This window comes from Sesamum indicum, linkage group LG2 (genome assembly GCF_000512975.1).
Source record: "Sesamum indicum cultivar Zhongzhi No. 13 linkage group LG2, S_indicum_v1.0, whole genome shotgun sequence".
NCBI lineage: Eukaryota > Viridiplantae > Streptophyta > Magnoliopsida > Lamiales > Pedaliaceae > Sesamum > Sesamum indicum.
Window position 1 is genome coordinate 16,749,447 of NC_026146.1, and position 19,734 is coordinate 16,769,180.

Genomic DNA, 19,734 nt, shown 5'->3' on the forward strand with positions numbered 1-19,734 from the left:
TAAGAAACCATTCAAATATACGATTTATTAATTTGTCAATGAAAATTACTTCATGCTATTATTTATTCTCTCGCTCTTCATTATGACTTCATTCATTTTGTTGCATGTGCAAATGTCTATATATACATTAAAATAATAATAATAATTATTATTATTCTAAATTTTTTGCCTTATAAAAAAATGAACTATGCAATATATATCAAATACAATATGAGATATAATATCATTTTTCATTTAATAAAAATACGTGTTAATCATAGATTTTCTTTTCGTCCTATTAAATTAGGAGTCTTCATTTAGCTTAATCGAACAGAAACTTCAGTTAAAAACTTTGATATGTCAAAATGACGTATTAAACATCGAAGCGAAATGTTCGATTTGGTTCGTAAAAATCGATCTTATTTCGGTTCGATCCGATTTTGTATGGACTAATCAAAAATTAAAAAAATAAATTATAATGTGATGTTAATTTATTAGTTATAAACTATTTGTTTCACTCCAAAACAATATGATTTAGTGACAAATTAGCAAATAAAAATTTTAAAGTTGTCACTAAATATATATATATATTTTAAAGTTTGATTTGATTAATTGGCAGAAAAAATCAAAATCGAATCTAATGCCGAAATATTTTAAAAAAAATAAAGAATTAAATACCAAACTGAATTTTCAGTTCGGTATTTGATGAAAGAAAGAATTTCAATTCAATTGATTTTTAATTGATTAACCAAAAATAGACATACCCATATGTTTTTCAAATTTATCAAATATTATAAAAATTAAACACCACTTTTTTTCACATAAAAACAACCTACTCAACGTTAAAGTTGTCGTTATGAAGGAGTCTAGTACCTCAAAATCTAATGAGACCAACAAAAATTTCCATAAAAATGTAATATATTAGAGCATGAATCTTTGTCCTAAAAATCATCATACTAAATATATATATATATTCCCGACATCAAATAAATTGCCACACCAACTACAAATTTAATAATAAATCCAGTTAATGTGTCCTCAGTGCACCGGTTCAACACCATAATTGAGGTGAACATAACATTTCCATCTATAGAAAGTAGGTTGATTTGTACACATATTTGCTACCAACCCCCCATCTCAAAATTTATGGGTTTCAAATTGAATATATATTTATATATACAGTTCTTGGATTCTTTCATTTCGAGTTATCTAAAGATGAGCAATCATAAATTTATGTATAATTATAAGTGGTCTATGGTTTCTTTGGTAGGTAATAAAAGGACCACGGATGTGAGAACATCACGACCCATCAACCACCATAGATCCATGTGGTACTACTCCATTTAGTGGACAATGTGTCGAAGTGGAGAATTTTAATTACATTTGTAATAATAATTGCTGTTTTGTAATTGTTTGGATAGTTTTATGTTACCAATAGTTTTAGATGTTTTTATTCTCTTTTTAATGATGTTTTGAAGTTCTAAATTTTGAAATTGATTGCTAATGAGAATATTTTTGTTGTTTGTTGGTATAAGTTTATGTTGAAACGGTTTTTGTATAGTGATATATGATAAAATATAAATTTTATAATTTTACCGATAAATTAATAAAAAATAAATAAATAATAAAATATAATTCAAATTACAAAATATAATTTACCCTAAATTATTTATGGAAGGTTGTGAACTGCTAGGATCCCTAACTGAACTCCCAGGGGTATTATTATCATTTAATCATGATGATCAGAACTCCAAAAACACCCTAATCGAGTGCAGGTCCCCACCATATGGGTTTAAATCATTGTGCAGAGAATCATAGCCAGCCAGAGTCCGAGGACCCCACCCGACCGTGTTTGTACACATGATCCTTGCTTTGACTGGTCCCGCACGTGTTAATTAAACGTGTGCGGTGCTAGGGTGGAGGCGACACTTTGTGCTACGCTGCACCAGCACCACCAACTAGATGCCACCGTTGAGACATATCAAAACCTTCAATAAACGTAATAATATATCAATTCAAATATAGACATCAATATAATTTAAAATAATAAATAAATTATAATAATTTATACAACGTATGATAATTACTCATGCATTTGATGGACTCAACACCATGACGTGAAATTTGTTCATAAAAATTCAACCTTAATCATTTAACTAAAACATCATAGGTTATCGATGAGAGTTTGGATTCTTATAATTTCATTTAAATTTGAGTTTAAAATTGAAATTTTCTCTCAATTTTTTTACTACTCTATGAAATCCAACACACATATATATGTACATAGATACATATTTCCGTTCGAGTTTGTTCTAAACTACTTTTGGATTAATTGGCTTCAAATTTGTAATATAAATGCTTTATATTTATTTGGATAATTCTAAATTTGAAGGGAGTTCAAAATTTTCAACTTTAATTTTGAACTATATTTTGTTAAATATATTAATAATTATATTCTTTTATAATTTAAAATCTATTCCCCAAATTCTTCATTCAAATTCAAATCTATCGATCCAAACTGTCCAAATAAAAATCATCATGCTTGTGTTGGGGTCCGATCTCTTGGTCTAAATGCAACTTATAGTATGTATTATATACTTTATTATTAAAAACATATATATTGAGGATGATAAAACTCCAAAACTACTTAAAAAAAAAGGTTATTGACAATATTTATAGTCATATGATCTCAACTTCAACAGTACAACACAGATGTTGAGCAGAGAATTCAGTAAGTAATCATATTTGAGGTATTAATTGATAGATTGGGCAATGCTGATGAGCTATACTCATCCATCAAGGTATAGATGTGTGGCACATGGTCATTCCTCATACCTATGCCAGAGCTTTCACTAGATTAGAACCACAGAATAGGCTGTGTGGAAACCATTTGTTACAAGGAAAGCAGAATGGACCATATCAACCATTTAGTCACTAAAATTTCTCCTTCTTCTTTAATTAATTTAATTATACATAATTAGGACATGATGTCTTTTACAATATGTTTTGTTGTTTTAAAAATATTGGATGAAATATTTATCATTTTATATATAGGCGTCCTCTATTTTTTTCTCAAACTTCAAATTTACTACTTTCATGTGTTGGTGGGAAACGGGGGTCGGGGGACGGGGATGGTTGATCGGAGAGGGGGGAGGGGGCGATGAGGAAGAAAGGGTGGGGGAGGGAGTTTGTTTGTTTTTTTAAATAAAAATATATATCATTATAAATATTATAAATAATATTAAATATAATAAAATATTTTATTCTTAAAATCAATTAATATCACACTTAACGTGCATGTAGATTACTTTCAAGACTAGAGGATAAATTACTTTATTTTTAAAAATACAAGGGTTAATTTGATTTTTTTTTTTAACATAGGGGATATTTTGCACATTCGTATATCGCAGGAGGGTAAAATGTATTTTTTCTTTTAAAAATATAATATATTGATTTATATAAATATATATATATATATATTTTAAAATATAAAATATTATTTTTGATATGCACGTCCAGACGGCTTGACGTAACAACTAGTATGGAAATATATAAACCTTTGTTTGTAACGGATTGACTGGAGTTTGGGGCCAACTGGTTTTGCGCTACTTAATAGACAACAATGGCGACAGTTTTCCAACACATAATTCTTTTGTCCCTCAGTTTCGTCGTCTCTCTGTGCCACACAATTGAACAAATCTTGGACAAATGGAATTCCTAAATGAATACAACGAAAGTGACATTGTCGGCCAATGGTTCCCATTTTGCCTGAAATTCTTGCGAGCAACCAAATTAACCCTTCATGACATTAACTAATTTTAAGGATCAAGCAAAATTACAAAATTGGTCCTATATATAAGAATGACAAAATTAGTTGTTTAAGTATTACACTCATAATTTTAGTTCTTTATATATTAAACTTATAGTGATTTTGATTCTTTTGGTCAAAACTCAAAAGTGATCGAAATTATAAAATCAAATTGGGACTTAGGTATCTAATTGCCAATTGGACTCAACCTAAATACATGGCACTCAACATGGATGTTTAGTTGGCCTAGTAGGCAAAAATTGAGTCACATATAGTTCACATATAAAGAAGAAATGGGGGAAATCGATCAATGAGGAGGCCATGATGTAGATGGTGTCGCTGAAGGAAAATGGAGTGAAGTGTGCACCATGCGGAGGCGAACACATGAGTGGTGGTCCGACGGAGAGATGATCGCTGGCAGCGGAGATATGCAGAAAAATAGTGGGCGGTGGAGAAAAAGAGAAGAAAATAAAAACAAAGAAAACTGGCCAGATAATGGACGAAAATGGATAGGCTACGATTTGTGTTGGTCTCAAATGGTGGATAGATTGGATGGCAACAAATCGAGAAGAGAAAGAAAACAATTCTAGATTGAGGGTTGGTGGCAGTGGAAGGGGGGGGAGCGTAGGCGAGGGAGGGGGCTGGGCTAGTGGAGGCGAGGATGAGGTTGAGAGCTAGCGGCAATGGGAGGCGAGAGAGAGACGGAACTAGGCGGCAGTGGCGAGGGTGGTTTTTTTTATTTTTTCTTTCTTAGAATTTTTATGGTTTTCTATTTTTAATTAATAATAAAATTTAGTTAATTTAAAATAATAAATTAGAATTTATTACTAAGTTATAATTTCTTAAATATTTATTAGATAAAAATTATTTTAATTTGATTTTGCCACATCAACATTCACGTAGAACGTCGAAATCCTAAGTCCCAATTTGATTTTGTAATTTTCGGCCACTTTCGACCGAAACGACCAAATTACTATAAATTTAATATATAAGGACTAAAAATTGCAAGTTTCATAGTTATGTACTGATTTTGCCACTCCCATATATACTGGACCCAATTTTATAATTTTGCCTGACAATAATTATATATATATATATCCGCCTCCGAGGAAGGTTCTTAATCATTGTTGTGCGATTGTTTTTGGACATTGTTTGTGATGGTTGCATCGCATGCGAATGCGAAGAGGTGGTGCCCAACATGATTTCTTGTATTTATGTGTGAGTTTGCAAGAATTCAATATTATGGAATGTGAATGAGATAATATAAAGTTAGGGTAGACGTGTTAGGTTGGGTTGAATATTATTAGGTTGTTTGAATTTCAGTTTGGCTTCTTGCTCCATTATCCCAAATTTTCTTCATCCACAGAATCATAAATTTTAATGGATTCCTCTAAAATTTGTTATTATTACTAATACTCAAATTAATGACCGTTTAACAAATACTTATTTGTAACTTACCTTTTGTAGTATCAATCTTTGTGCACATCATTTAGCTACAAAAGGAGGTGAATGCAGCAGGATTTGAGATTAAACACTGACAAGGTTTTGATTCAATGGCAGTGGTTGAACTAACTTTAATAAATAGATTAAAAAATGATCAAAATTGATTTTGGTACTTGACTTTGTCATTAATATTATTATGGGATATGGGTAATTATCAATGACTCAATTAGTATTCGAGTTTTGGTTATTAATGTCACTTTCGTATATTAGTAATTATAAAGAATTTAATTAGTACCCGAGTTTAACTATTAATATCACATTAGTAGCCAATTCATATTTTTTTATTTATTTTGAGAAAATAAATTAATGAAATCTATGAAGTAAAAAATAATAGAATGTAAAAGATGTATTCTTTAAACTCTGCATATCAACATATGGGCAACATAGGGTGAGTTGAGGGTAATGTTGACTAAATAAACTTAAAAAATTCATACCAATTCTTAAAATCGGATGAAGTTATAAATTGCAAGGTTTGTTAATTTCTAGTTCAATTACATTATATTTATTTATGGATAAATGAAGGAGAACTCAAATTTTAACATTGAGATACGAAAATGTCCGTTAATTCTCAAGGATTATTTTTTTGTGTGTTTATTTATTTCTCATGGCCTGCATGTCCAATTGATGCATGCATGATATATATATAATCAGAACAATAATTTTCAGTATTCTTTTTAATAATATCACGATTATAATTTTTTTTTTCTCACGTCCACTACTTCGTATTTTTCTCTCACTTTAGTTCTTTACGTTTCTTGTTCAAATAAACTTCTATATACAAACACACAATTATAATTTATTTTTTCTGACACGAGGAATAAAAGAAAAGTAGATGAAAATTTGTCAACTTTTAACGGCCCAGATTGGGAAGGGTGTGCATGGGTTGGGCTCTTATAATAGACTTCAACACAGTATTTTATTCAACTTATAGTCTCCTGAAATAGTACATAGGCTGGGCCCATTACTCTAACATCTTATCTTAATAAATAAAATAAATAGATCAATTATGGGGGAAAATATATATATAAAAACATTACCGAAAATATGTTGCTGCCCAGGATCGAACTGGGGACCTTCAGTGTGTAAGACTGACGTGATAACCACTACACCACAGCAACTACTTAACGCTAAAATCGTTTATAAGTTTATTCAAATAATTCCAGTGACCCAGCATTATGTGCCAATATTGGGGTAATTCTATTACGATGAAACTTATCAGACAAATATTGCCAATTTCGCGATATTCCGAAGGAGAAAAGAAGTTGAATGAATATGACGCCATTTTTGGCATATCAGCGGACAAGAGTGAAGTGTTTGTGAATTACAACAATGGGATTGGATAGGTAGCATTGAACAAGCGCCTCTCTGGGCTATTTATAGAAAGCAGATTCTCCTTGCAAGGTGGTAAAAATGGCATGATGACAACAAATGGTAGGAATGACCAAGAATTCGTCCTAAAGTATGTGTCATAGGCTGACCGCACGAGTAGATCTGACAAGGTATGGTCCCTCGCCTCTATGCCCGTTTCCTTCATGGGATCGCCCGGAGTTCCCCACCCAAAAGACTAAAGTCCCGGTTTCTGGTTTATGCCAGTTGACCCGTCACATTTGTCAAGATCCTCCGGCGATTTCCGGATTGCGACCCAACCCCATAGCATATGACTGCTTCTAAGAGTTTCGCGTGAAATACGTGCAGTCAATGACCTGACCGATATATATGCCTGTTGGTGGTCAATATTGCACTGTGAATTTGGTGGCTGAATGATACACAAATACTATATAATTAGGCTTTTGGATTGTACCATCTACCATGAGATGAGCAGATCTAGAGATACAAATTTATGTAGATTATGACAGTGCCAACTCATGAATATTATATGCAAATCACATCATTGCTGCACTCATTAGTTATCTCATGGTACTCTGTATAATTCATGCATGGTCAGTTTTCAAATCATATATCTATGGTCGTAGAACTTGAACCCAACAATATTTTAATTGCGAGGACCTAACTTTGTTGCTTGAGAAAGGTCTCGTTGGTCATGAAAATCATGTGGGACTAAGGTTTTCAGCAATGGAAAATTGATGAGATTTTACACTGCCCTTTTCGGCCCCGTTCACCTGTCAGTATGCGGTTCTTGGCAATTAGATGAATAATTGTAACCTGAAAGATACAAAAGGGATTGATTCTAGTGCTAGCAAGCACATGCCAATTAACAGCTTTTGTCAGGACATGTGCACGTCCGAAATTTCAAAATCCTTTACAGTTTTATGTCTTTTAAAGGTTAGAGGTGTTTTTGTAAGTTTTAAGACTCTTCGGTAGTAGTAGTTTAAACTACCCCTAACCCCATCTCTGTTTTCTATAAATACACACACACATACACACATGAATGGATACTCCATGCAAGAGTGCATGCAAGTACAAATACAAACTCAGGACTGCCATTCTCGCCAAAACATGCCATCTGATCGCACCACTGTGTTTCCTCCAAAATATTTGCAACAGGAAGAAACACTAGCCGAAGAATGCAAGAACCTGATCTCCACTCTACCCAAAGAAAAGGGATGGCTAGCATCTCACCTGTACCAGTATCAAGGTTTCTGGTATGCAGCCAGACATCTCCAAGGTGTAATTTCATGTCAAAAACACTTCCAGGCTCAAGATTCTGACATATTCCTCGTTACCATTCCCAAATCAGGCACCACTTGGTTGAAAGCAATCATATTCACCTTAGTGAACCGGAAACGATATCCTGTTGTCAAGAATCACCCTCTGATCAGCCACAATCCTCATGATCTTGTCCCGTTCTTGGAGATCAAGCTCTATGCTGATAACCAAATCCCCGATATAGTTTCCTCTCCGTCTCCGAGGCTTTTCTCCACTCATCTGCCTTACGTTTCTCTACCAGAATCTGCTAAAAATAGCTCTAAGAGCAAGCTTGTTTACCTCTGCAGAAACCCAAAGGACACTTTTGTGTCCCTTTGGCACTTCACAAACAAGTTAAGGCTCCAAGAAATGGGATCAAACTCCATGGGAGAGGTCTTTGAGCTCTACTCTAAGGGAGTCAGCCTGTTCGGGCCCTTTTGGGATCATGTCCAGGAGTACTGGAAACAAAGCCTGGAAAATCCTGACAGGATTCTGTTCCTGAAGTTTGAGGATATGAAAGAGCGACCTGCCGTTCATTTGCGGCGCCTCGCGGAGTTTTTGGGCTGCCCTTTTGAGGGATACGAAGAGGAATCTGGGCTGGTGGAGGAAATCTTGAAGTTGTGCAGCTTTGATAATCTGAGCGGCCTGGAAGTTAACAAGACAGGGAAATTGTCGTCCGGAGAGGAGAATAATGCGTTCTTTCGTCGGGGTGAAATCGGGGACTGGAAGAATTACCTGGACGCTGTTATGATTGAAAAACTTGATCGAATTACTGAAGAGAAGTTCAGGGGATCAGGATTAGTGATGTAATATTCATCCACGTGGATAATAACGAATTCAAAGCCATGATTATCTGTGGTTCTTTGCTTTTTAGTTATGATTTTTAATTTTTATGGCTTGTTGTGTGTACAAGGGGAAGGACATGTCTTGTTTATTACATGCATTCTCATCTTTTTAATGTTTGAATTCAAGATTTAACTTTTACTCCATTTTCCTTACCAAATTAATTTCTCGAAATTTCAAGAAAAATTGTTAGCAGACAGGTTTCATTTGACAAAAACATTTACAATCAACTTTATCTCATTAGGGTGTGGGTACAAGATTCGAGGCCTAATTATCCATATTAATCCATGGTTTACTGTAAAAAATAGACACGGTAATAATTCATTAAATTTTGAATAAGACTTGATAATTTGACCGAAATTGAGAGTGTGAGAGTATAATTCAATTTTATTCCGTATTTTATCCAACTAGGTAAGCACCAACAAAAATTATTAATTTATTTTATCACATATTTTATTTCATTGAACTTTATCAACCATTTATCTTACCTACAAAAGTAAACACCCGTAAAAATTATAATGTATCATTTGTTCTAGAAATTCTAGATTACTTATTACTACATTAACAAAGTAAGATTGTCGGTCTCTAATATTAGATAAAAATAAAATATATATCAATGCGACTTACTGAATAAAGGTAAATAAATAGAACGTCAAGTTTCAAAATATCAAATCATATTATTTATTTTTATAATGTAAATTGGGTAAAGAGATTTTTTTTTATTCTAATACGTTCTTAGAAAATAGAGAAATTTTTCACATAATATAAATTAAAATTAATAAATATGATTTATTAAAATAATGATAACAATTGATACCAAAATAAGTTCACATAATTTTAATGGGTTCAAAGTTTTATAGAAACATCAAAAGACAACAATATACCTCATTTGCAATTCAAGTTGACATTTATAATATCTTTTACTCTTTTAAAGCTTGAAATAAAGAAGTCCCATGTTGTTCACGTCACCAACAATGGAGGATCGTTTTTCATATTTATAGCATCTTCCTCGTCATCATATGTATTTTTTACTTTACCTGTCTTTTCTCGTACAAGAATCTGATCAAACACCCAACACCACAAGTTTCTATATATGATATCATCAAAAATTTAAAGTTGTATATTTTCTTTTTTGCTTTTTCTCTCTTTCTTTCTTACATTTCTTCTACACTCAACACGACCTCAAAGTCATGGATAATTACCCAATTCCTTTACATAATTAGAGAATACATTCAAAACAAATAATGTACTTGTGTTTGGCATTTAGATTTATGGATGAGAAATATATTTAATTGAATTGAATTAATTTAATTTGTATAATCAAATGATTAATTTGAAATTATTATTACTGGTAGTAGTGATCACATTCGATGTTTGAGCGAAATACAAAACAAGATTAATATTTTTGTAATTGATTAAAATAAAATATATAAACCAAAACATCACGTTTTTTTCTTAAAAATTTAAAATATTATTGATGAAATAAAAAAAATAGTGTAATAATGTCATGAGTAGTGAGTACAAAAATAAAATGTATATACCAGTACATCACGCTTTTTTATCAAAAAATTAAAATAAAATCAACTTAAAGTATTATTGATGTAATAAAAAAAACAGTATAATAGTGTCATGAATAGCTATTTATGAGTAGTGAGTACAAATAATTTTTTTATATTAATATAAATAAATATTAAAACTAATATTTTAGTAAAAGTTATTATAACACACCAAAAGACTTTTGGTGCTTTATTAAGAGATAGATTTATCCAAAGAAAGAAAGAAAAGAAAAAGGGCCGTGAGTTGCGCGGAAGGAAAATAGCTATCGCCAGACGCTGTCTTTTACTATCTCCACTCCCGGACCCAGGCAAAATGTCCACGCACCCACTATACCGTCACATTCTCACGCACACAACTCTTGCAATTCTCTCCCAAATTCAAAATCCCTATATACGAGTTCCCATTTTTAGTACTGCGAACAATTTCCGTTGAGCAGCTCTTTTCTCTTCTCTCTCATACATCTGTGTGTAGTTTTGCCATGTCCCTTTTCCTTTAGCCTCCAAGGGCCGCCTTCTTTCTCAGGTAAAAGTTTCAAATTGAATTCTTGAATGAAATAGTGTTTTTTTATTCTCTTTTCTTGTTGATGTCCTATTTTTTGATTAGGGTTCATGATCCTTTTGATATTTGCATGAATATAGTCGGGCTATGCGGGTTTCTTTGTGGGTCTGACTAGGGTTTGAAATTTTGTTTGTTTTATCTTGGTCGAAAGCTTTATAGTGTGATATTTAGTGATCTGGTTGTATGGTTTTGTTTATTTTACGATAAATTTAGTGCGAAGCTAGAGTAGAAACCCAATTCTTCTTAGTTTATATCTCACTCTTGTGTATTCTGTGAACATGCTTAATGTTTGATGTTTCTTTGCCCTTAAACTGTGTCTGATTAGGGTTAATCCCATTTGGACTATTAGTTGCTGAATGGGGTTTTGTTCTTTTAATAATTTAGTATCAGTTTATAGCTAATCAACTTAATTTAAACCAATTTAATGCAAATATAAATCTGGCGGTGCTTAAAGAGAAAGTCAAGTCCTCATGAATGCCATGATGCATTTACACGTGAGAATCTTACTGAGTCTTGGCCCTTTTGTAGTCATTCCGGGAGCTAATTGCTTCGTGAACCCACCTACCAACCAATTTGTGTTACTAATGTAGCAATTGCCGTTCATTTACTTCTTCTGATGGACTGTTCTTCTTGAATTTTCCTTCCATTTCCTGTCTTCTCTGTGTTTCTGTAGATTCCTGATGTCCCAGAGTCTTTAGTCTCCAGATGGATTGCTACTTTTGGCAGGTTAATGTTTAAAATATTTATGAAGTTATGAATTTCTTATATAGTTTTTTTTATGTGCTAATTGGGCTTTATTAATTGATTTGTCTATGAGCTATGAAATGGATTTGCGAATTGCTTAAGTAAAATTCATTCCCCTTTATAATTTTATTTATGTTTCAGAGCTTTATCTATTTATTCTTCTCAGAGCTTTATGTTGTTGTATTCTGATTTATTTGCGTCATTCCCTTTTCTTTTAATAATTTTAATTGAAGATAGATTGGTAAATTGTCGATTGCACTTATGCATGTCATTTTCTCCATCTTGAGAATATGTTTAGCCTTCCTATGTAATTGTGTGGAAATGGAAGTTTTGATTTGGCTTTTCATTTGATGTTAAGCAAAATCTGACTAGGTTTCATCCCATGTAATTGTGGTATTGAGTTTCCGTGATAAGTTTATCTTATGTGCTCTTGCCGTATTTTGATCTATTCTTGACAGTAATATTTTGTAGAGGGAGTAAATATGCTAGTAGTTTCATCTATTACAAATTATTTACTAATTTTGGCATCAGTGCTGCCTGGAATTTATTTCGACTGATGTCCTAACTCTTTAATGTTGTGTTTCTTGGCGATCTTATCAAGAGCGAGCTGACTTTGTTCTTCATGCAGTAGCAAAATGAGTGGAATATCCGTAGGTCACTCCCATCCCAGACCGTGTTCTGGGGAAAAAACATTGAGAAGGTGCAGGAATAATGAGGAAGCTGATAATGTTATTCTGATAGATGCTGATTCAGAAAAATTCGACAATGTAATTATCATTGATATTCCTGAATCTTTACCAAAGAAAAGGCAAGGTTTGCACATGCTCAGGAAAGACAAGAAGTGGTCATTCAGGAATGTAATATACATTGATGATGATGAAACCCCTGATAGTAACCATTCTATTGGTGTCAACAATGTCAGTTCCTCTGCTGGTACCTCTTCTAATAGAGCATCCTGCCGTGGTTCTAAGAACTTTGCGGATTCTTCAGATGCTACTGCTGAAGAATGTCAATTTGTTCAAGATAATGCAACTCCAGTGAGATTGTCGAAATGCAAGCGTACCTATTCTGGGAAAGCTTTGGCAAGAAACCGCTATGGTTTGAGTTCCGACTCCGAAAGTGATTCATCTGATAGTGATTGTCCTGATTGTGAGGTATTGGAAGATTCTTCTGGAGAGGTTCAAGAGCTGTGGGAGAGAGCTTTCTCCAGGAGAAGGAAAGATATTCGTAGTGGTCCTAAAGGTACGAGGGTTTATGATAGGGCCTCGCAAGTTGTTAATGGGGATCGCCAACACCACCAATATGCTGAAACAAAAGATGCAACTTGGCAGCATAAGGATGCCTCATTTTGTTTTACTACAGTAAATTCCAATAATAAAAATGATGCCTCATCTCCTTGTACACCGAAAGAGGATACTAATTTTGGTTGCACCTCTGTTTTTGATTGTCCTACTGTTCATGATATCTCGCAGTCAGCGCCGAGAACACATCATTATCATCAGTCTGGTACATGTGGCAGAACCAATTCTGAAGCCAAAGGTTCTCCTGCTGAGCAGGTTGATCACCCGGATTGTGAGCCATCAGGTTTGAACGATCACATTGGGGGAAGAGGGGAGCATCCAGCTTCATCTAATTCTGGATTCAGGAAACAGTCAACCAAGGAATCCAATGATCCAACACCTGCTTTCGAGGGTGAGGAAGCTCCTAAAGTAGAACCTTGTCCATCAAAGTTTAGATCATGTGTTGATAAGGATTACTGTCATGGAAGAAATTCTAAAAGTCCATTGGAAAATGGGGTCATCCCAGGCAGATCTTCTCCAAAGGACTCAGGAGATGACACCGAACAAGTTTACCGTCAGGACAACATGCATCCGGTCACTGAGATACCATCATTTAGGAATCTCTCTCCTAATGAAGCCAGACTTCAAGAGGACAATTCTTTGTCAAATTGTCGATTGGAGGAGGATAAAGATGGTCAACTGCTTATCGAAGTTGGAGACATTTTGCCTTCAGCAGTGACCAGTATAATTGGTGAACGAGAAAAGCTTAAGGAAACAGATGAGTATAAAAGAGCAATAGAGGAAGAATGGGCTTCACGGCAAGAAGCGCTGCGAATCCAGGTTTACAATATTCACTATTTCTTACTCCATTTAGTGTGCATTCATTGGTTAGGTTGGATAAGGTTTTTCCTGAAAAAGAGGAAAATAGTGCTGTAAGTTTAGGGGATTTAGATTTGTGATGTTTCAACTTAAACAACTCTTTGGACGAGTTTGTTGTTCTTTTCAGCGATTACATCTTTGCTAGGTATGAGCAGGCACCTCTTGATGAGACTTATTCTCATCTTACTTGGCTCTTTCAGCTAATAGTGTGTAGAAGGTTCCTGTTGTTGACTGAAAATCTCATTTCTGGTTCACATGAGAACTAAGTTAGAAGCTATAATGTATGTTCTTGGTGTTCCTAGCACTAGTAAGAGGTGGAAGTGCAGGAGACTCTGGTACTGGAATTTGAGTCAGTGGTTTAGTTTGAAATTACTCGGCCTTTATTTCGAATATCAAATAAAAGCACAGTTCTGTCTTTGCTGGTTGCGTCATGCACTTTACTTCACCCTTGAACTCTTTATACTTCCCTTCTTTGTAACTTTTATCACTCATCAGAAAATTACTTGCTTCCCTGGGTAAACCAAAAGAGGGAGTTTCCTTTGCTAGGCACATTATCATGTTTGGTATCTTTTCTAGTAACTCCCATTTAATGCGTTGCTATTCTCTAAAATCCCATCTCCTACTATTTAATTTGGTTTTGTTTATGTTATCTTTTCAACTAATTGATCGGAGTTGTTGAAGAGAATGGTTTCTTTTCTAATGATCGTTTGCTTATAAGTTGCTGGCTTTCTCTTGTAGGCTGAAGAAGCACAACGACTCCGGCGGTTGCGGAAGAGAAGAAAAGCTGAGAGCATGCGTTTGTTGGATATGGAAAGAAGACAGAAACAGCGTGTAGAGGAAATAAGGATTACTCAAAAGAAGGTCTGTTGGATTTGATTCTTTTCGACATTACTATTATTCTCTTTTTAACTGCTGAAGATAGTTCAGGAGTTCAATTCACATTACGTACAGATTTACTTTTGGTAAAGAGGATGATCGATTAATTTATTTCAGGATGAGGAAAATATGAACTTGAAGGAGGTAATTCGTGCTGAAGTTAGGAAGGAGCTCAAGCAACTGGAAATTGCGTGCCACAGTATGGCTTCTCTCTTGCATTTATTGGGAATTCGTGTGGGCGGTTGGCCTCATCCCTTGCCACAAGAGGTTGGTTGCGCTGACCACTCCAAGCTCTTGAATTTCTTGATTTACTGCTTCTTTGTTTGCATTATAGAGCAATATGTCATGTTTTCAAATCCTAAGTTGTGCTTTTAGCTTCCAAACTAAATTGAAGCACTTTGTGGGATGTTCTGAATCTTCTGATAGGCTGCTAGCTGCTCATGATCTGGCATACCAAACATCTCATTGGTGCTTTCTGTCATCTACTCACTAAATCTAGCTCATCAAGCAGGAACTCGGGGTGTTCTGCATAGGATAACTGAATGCATTTACTACAGTTGGTGATAGGGGCAAGTAAAATTGGACTTGGAAGTTGCAGTTTGACAAATCATGTAGGTAACAATCTTAGTGAAGTTATTAGGGTTTCCCTTGAGGGGCTTGAAAAGTTTAATCACTTGCTCACTGCAGAGCTTTTAGGCTTATAGCTAGAACAAAGCACTAAGCATTGACCTGAAAAAGAGCTGCAGGGTATGTCACAGAATTGGGAAGGTAGAGGCATGTGTTGTAAAGATAAGTGCACTAACTCAGGAGACAAGGGAATATCTTTCAGAAAAGTCCCTTGGAGATTTTTTTTCTTTTCTGTTTTATTTCTTTCCCTTTTTAATTTCTCTTTTGGACAAAGTGGTGGCAGAAGTCCACTGATGGCTTTTCCCAGAGGTTAAGGTATCCATTTCTACCTGTATGCATTCTTTGGAGTCGAGCGAACTCTTCAAGATATTCGTGTATGCTGGTTTCATTGTGCTTCTTAGGAAAAGGGTGCCACCTTTTTGCACTTGATAGTATTAATTGTATTTCCCAAATCCATGGTTGAGGCAGTTTGTTTTCATGGAAGTTTACTTTGTCTTAAGATAGCATTCTGCTGGTTATTGTTGTTTTTCTCTCATGTCCATAGAATAATAGAGATGGTTTTCTATGTCAAGGAGGCTCATGGTTTTCATTTAGATTAATTACTTGAAATTGGTGATGTTTGTAGGTACAGGCAGCTTACAAACGAGCCTTGCTGACTTTTCACCCAGATCGAGCCTCACGATCTGATATCCGTCAGCAAGTTGAAGCTGAGGAGAAATTTAAGCTTATTAATCGCCTGAAGGAGAAATTTTCACCTTCTTTATGACAGTTGGTGAGTTTTGCGATGTACTCTTCACCATAACTCTTATGCTCCAAGCTGTAAACATCTACCTGCCTTCAATGGATAAGGTATATTTCAACGGGTAGGGGTTTTCCAATTTTAGAAGCCTATTCTTCTCTATTCTGGTTGCACTCGTTATTGTTTGTAAAATAAGTTGATCTACTTCTGACTGGCTGAAGTGATTTTCTGCTCATATTTTGCCTTATGTTTTAAGTGCCCCCAAATTTATTATTTTGTTTATATCACATAATACATTTATTTGGGGCACACAGATGGTTGCTCCTTTCTTGGACACTTTTAGAACAATTTGGGGAAATAGAAAGAAATATTGCTTGAAGGGAAAGATTCTGGATGTGCAAATTTCGCTTGCCATTTGATAGTTTCTTGGCTAATTGGGAATGTAATTAATATAACTTCTCCGTAGCCACTTCATAACTGAATTGATGGTTGTGTTGTTCTAACAGCCAAAGTTGTGGGATTCATCATCTTGGTTATTCATCAATAATAATCTGAGTTTACCAGGATCGGGTTATCTTTCTCTATGCCTGGATATATCCATGTTCTACCTTGATATAGTCTCAGGGCGATGGTCATATTGCATCCGAATGTATATACTGGGAAAACTGACTGTTGAAATCAATTGTTGAAACAGCTGCATTAAATGGAACTCATTTTTGCTTTGGTGATTCTCTGTTCTACTCTCTTGGTATATCAACTGGCTCCTTGAAGGTGTGAAATCTTCATCTATTTTCTTTTGTGTTCGCTTTCGGGGTTAACTTTCTTAAGAGGAGGTTGGCTGTAAACAGTGTCTGTAAAAAGATAGAAGAAAGGAGATTCTCAGTCCCGCTGCGGTATTCTATGTTTAGACTGCGTCGGAGGGGTCGGCTGCTACTCAGAAAATGCAGCTTATGTTGTATAAATCATGTTTTATGTATAAGCCGGTAGTGTTATCAATTTTGGATGAGAAAGGACAATGCGCTGCATGTGGCTTTTGGCCATTAGCTCAATTTTGATGGAGAAAATAATAAGTGCATCAGAAAGCTGCGTTTTCCATATCATATTTAGGATAATTTAATTTTAATTTTCTATATCAAATTCGAGTTTGCAAGTTTGGACTTCAATTAGTTAGTGTATGAGAAGGTCCAGGATTATGGCACGTGATTTAACTTTGTCAATATTGGGGAGCATGACCTGCAAATTTATCCTTTTTGGTCTGTCTGCCTACATGTAATAAGGATTATTCAATCTCTCAAACGAATTACACAAAAGCAGTTTATAAAAATAATTATAACTATATTGGATTGTTTACATCATCTATCATAGCGGCTGCTGATCATGAGATGTTAAGATGGCTGAAATGAGATCTCAAAGCTGCTAATTATTACTCAACTCAACCGTGTCTTTCCTCCAAGATAGTCCTTGTCTACAATGGCTGGAGCAAGATTTGAACTCCATGCTGAGGCTGAACCGTGAGGGCTATAAAAGGTGAGTGAACATAGTTTGGCGAGAGCGTGAACTTATATCGTTGGAGGATCATTGAAAGCGCTATCTTTGCTTCATGACTTGCAAAGTTCAAGCCTGGACATATACGAGGTCCAAATCCAAATGCAAGAAAAGCCATAGGATTGCCTTTCGTTGCCTTTGCCAATCCTTCAGCAAACCTCTCTGGTTTGAAGAGATGAGCATCTTGTCCCCATATATCAGGATCCCTGTGCAGGGCTAGAGGTGGAATAGCCAGCTCAACGTTTGCTGGAAACTTGAATTTTCCCAACTTCACTTGGCCTTGTGTTCTTCTTGTAATTAGAGTCACAGGGCTGTACAGCCTGAGGGTTTCATGTATAATCAGGTTCACCTACACACGACGAGACAATTACATTTATTTAAACATCTGACAGAGAAAAGATTTGCAAGGTTTCTTGATTTTTGCATACGGTTTTCAGTCTTGCAATGCCTTCTGAGTTTGGATTCTCTCGACCAAAGAGTTGAAAAACCTCGTTTCGTGCTTTCTCTTGCCAGTCCGGGTGAATTGCAAGGAGAAGCACACTCCATGACAACAAGCTGTGAGTTGTCAACTGTCCAGCAAAATAGAAGGTCTTGCACTCATCAATGATTTCAGCTGCTGATATTTGTTTTTTCTCACTTCCCTCATGGCGTGCTTTCAGGAGCGATCCTAGAAAGTCACTCCCAAAACTGTCTGCTCGGACCGTAATCACCTCATCTTGTCTCTTCCTTACTATTTCCATGATAGATTCATGGAGTAATTGCTCAATCTTGTCTGCTTCACTGTCAGCCTTTGTTCTTACAAATTTTCTGCAATGTTGTTGGGAGCTATTAATTAACTACTTCAGATTTTACGTTAACAGTTAATAATAACTTTTTCAGACAAGCTCTGAAATGACAATTCTAGAGAAACTGAGAAATATTCAGATAGGCAAACCATAAATGTAGAAAATATAGAAACAACATACACTAGGCCAAGAAAGTTCATCTTATTTGCGTTTTCGGAAATCAAAGCGGACAGCTTCCCCAGCATATTGAATATCTTTATCCCTTCTACATAGCTGCTTCCGAAAGCTGTCCTGGAAATCACTTCTGAGCTAAGAATCCTAAAATCACCACAGACCTCGATTTCTTTGCCTTCATAGTGTCTCCATTTCTCCAGCATTGTTTGGACACTAGCAACCATTGCTGGAACCATATCCTGACAAAAGGAATATCAAATTAAGAATCATATACATGATTCTTGAATATATATATAAATGATGAAACAAATTGCCAACAGTGTCTACCTTCAGGCACTCGCCATGGAAAGCATGGTTAGCCAATTTTCTAAGCTTCAACCATTTCTCACCTTCTGCTACCGTAATCCCATCTCCCAACAATTTCTTCAAGTAACCTTCCCTCTTAGTTTTTGGATATGCACCATTTCTGTTGACAAGTATTTCTTTAATCAACTCGGGTTCAGTAACTACAACTTGAGGCTGAGTACCATTCCAGACAAGGAAATTATTGCCTGAATCAATGAATTATTAAACTGGGATTATATGTCAAAGCAAAAGATATGTAGATTCATGCAGTGATAATCAATCAGAAGTAAGTTGAAGTTACCGTATAACTTCATACAGGAATACCAGTAAGGCTGAAACCTTGGAAATATATCATGATCAGGTAAATCTATGGGAGAATTATAGCTGGTTTGGTTCTTGATTTTGATGATTTCCTTTGTGTTGTTATGGAAGAAGTTGTAACAGGGGCCTTTGATTCCTTGAGACTCCATTATGCTTTGAAAATGGAGCGGAGCCCACCATAACTTGTAGAGAACGATGGTTAAAGGCAGCAATAGTAGAAGGGAAACGCACACTGCACAGATAGCAATCATGGCTTCAAGCAGAATTAGAACTTGAGGAGACTCTCACATTATAGTTGGTTTTATATAGAAGATTGGAATTGATCCAAACCACAGAAAATGGCAGCTCTGGATGAGGAAATAGTTATCATCTACTGTCTTTTGTGTTCCCACGTCTTTTATAACTACTGACGTTGTCGGTGAAAGGTACCTCACACTCGCATCCAGAATATGATCTAGAACGTACTGGTCGTGTTGCATACGTATATAATTACAAATAAACGTAGGATTTACGTCTATGTAATTT

General features: G+C 35.1%; 3 protein-coding genes and 1 non-coding gene across 11 annotated transcripts; 2 read left to right on the top strand and 2 right to left on the bottom strand.

Annotated features, from left to right (window-relative positions):
• On the bottom strand, positions 6,336 to 6,408 carry TRNAV-UAC. The gene has a single exon. It is a non-coding gene; the product is annotated as a tRNA-Val (tRNA).
• LOC105156466 (cytosolic sulfotransferase 12-like) lies at positions 7,115 to 8,919 on the top strand. The gene has a single exon (XM_011072601.2). It carries the CDS (start codon positions 7,676 to 7,678, stop codon positions 8,744 to 8,746), a length of 1,071 nt encoding a protein of 356 aa, XP_011070903.1. The 5' UTR covers positions 7,115 to 7,675; the 3' UTR covers positions 8,747 to 8,919.
• On the top strand, positions 10,668 to 17,565 carry LOC105156468. 8 transcript variants are annotated; one of them, XR_002288245.1, is made up of 7 exons: positions 10,668 to 10,858; positions 12,267 to 13,758; positions 14,536 to 14,658; positions 14,791 to 14,940; positions 15,926 to 16,149; positions 16,734 to 16,810; positions 16,888 to 17,565. XR_002288245.1 is itself a non-coding variant. In XM_020698739.1 (6 exons), the coding sequence occupies exons 2-5, from the start codon at positions 12,274 to 12,276 to the stop codon at positions 16,064 to 16,066; spliced, it is 1,899 nt and encodes a 632-aa protein (XP_020554398.1). In that variant the 5' UTR covers positions 10,668 to 10,858; positions 12,267 to 12,273; the 3' UTR covers positions 16,067 to 16,072; positions 16,734 to 17,565. The 8 variants fall into 8 exon arrangements, 5 of the variants coding, with proteins under 5 accessions (XP_020554398.1, XP_011070906.1, XP_020554393.1 ...); XR_002288249.1 differs by having other exon boundaries at positions 15,926 to 16,072; XR_002288244.1 differs by having other exon boundaries at positions 16,734 to 17,565.
• On the bottom strand, positions 17,308 to 19,530 carry LOC105156467 (cytochrome P450 CYP749A22-like). The gene is made up of 5 exons (XM_011072602.2): positions 19,190 to 19,530; positions 18,871 to 19,094; positions 18,550 to 18,782; positions 18,013 to 18,391; positions 17,308 to 17,933 (listed from the first exon to the last, which is right to left on the bottom strand). Exons 1-5 carry the CDS (start codon positions 19,458 to 19,460, stop codon positions 17,505 to 17,507), a joined length of 1,536 nt encoding a protein of 511 aa, XP_011070904.1. The 5' UTR covers positions 19,461 to 19,530; the 3' UTR covers positions 17,308 to 17,504.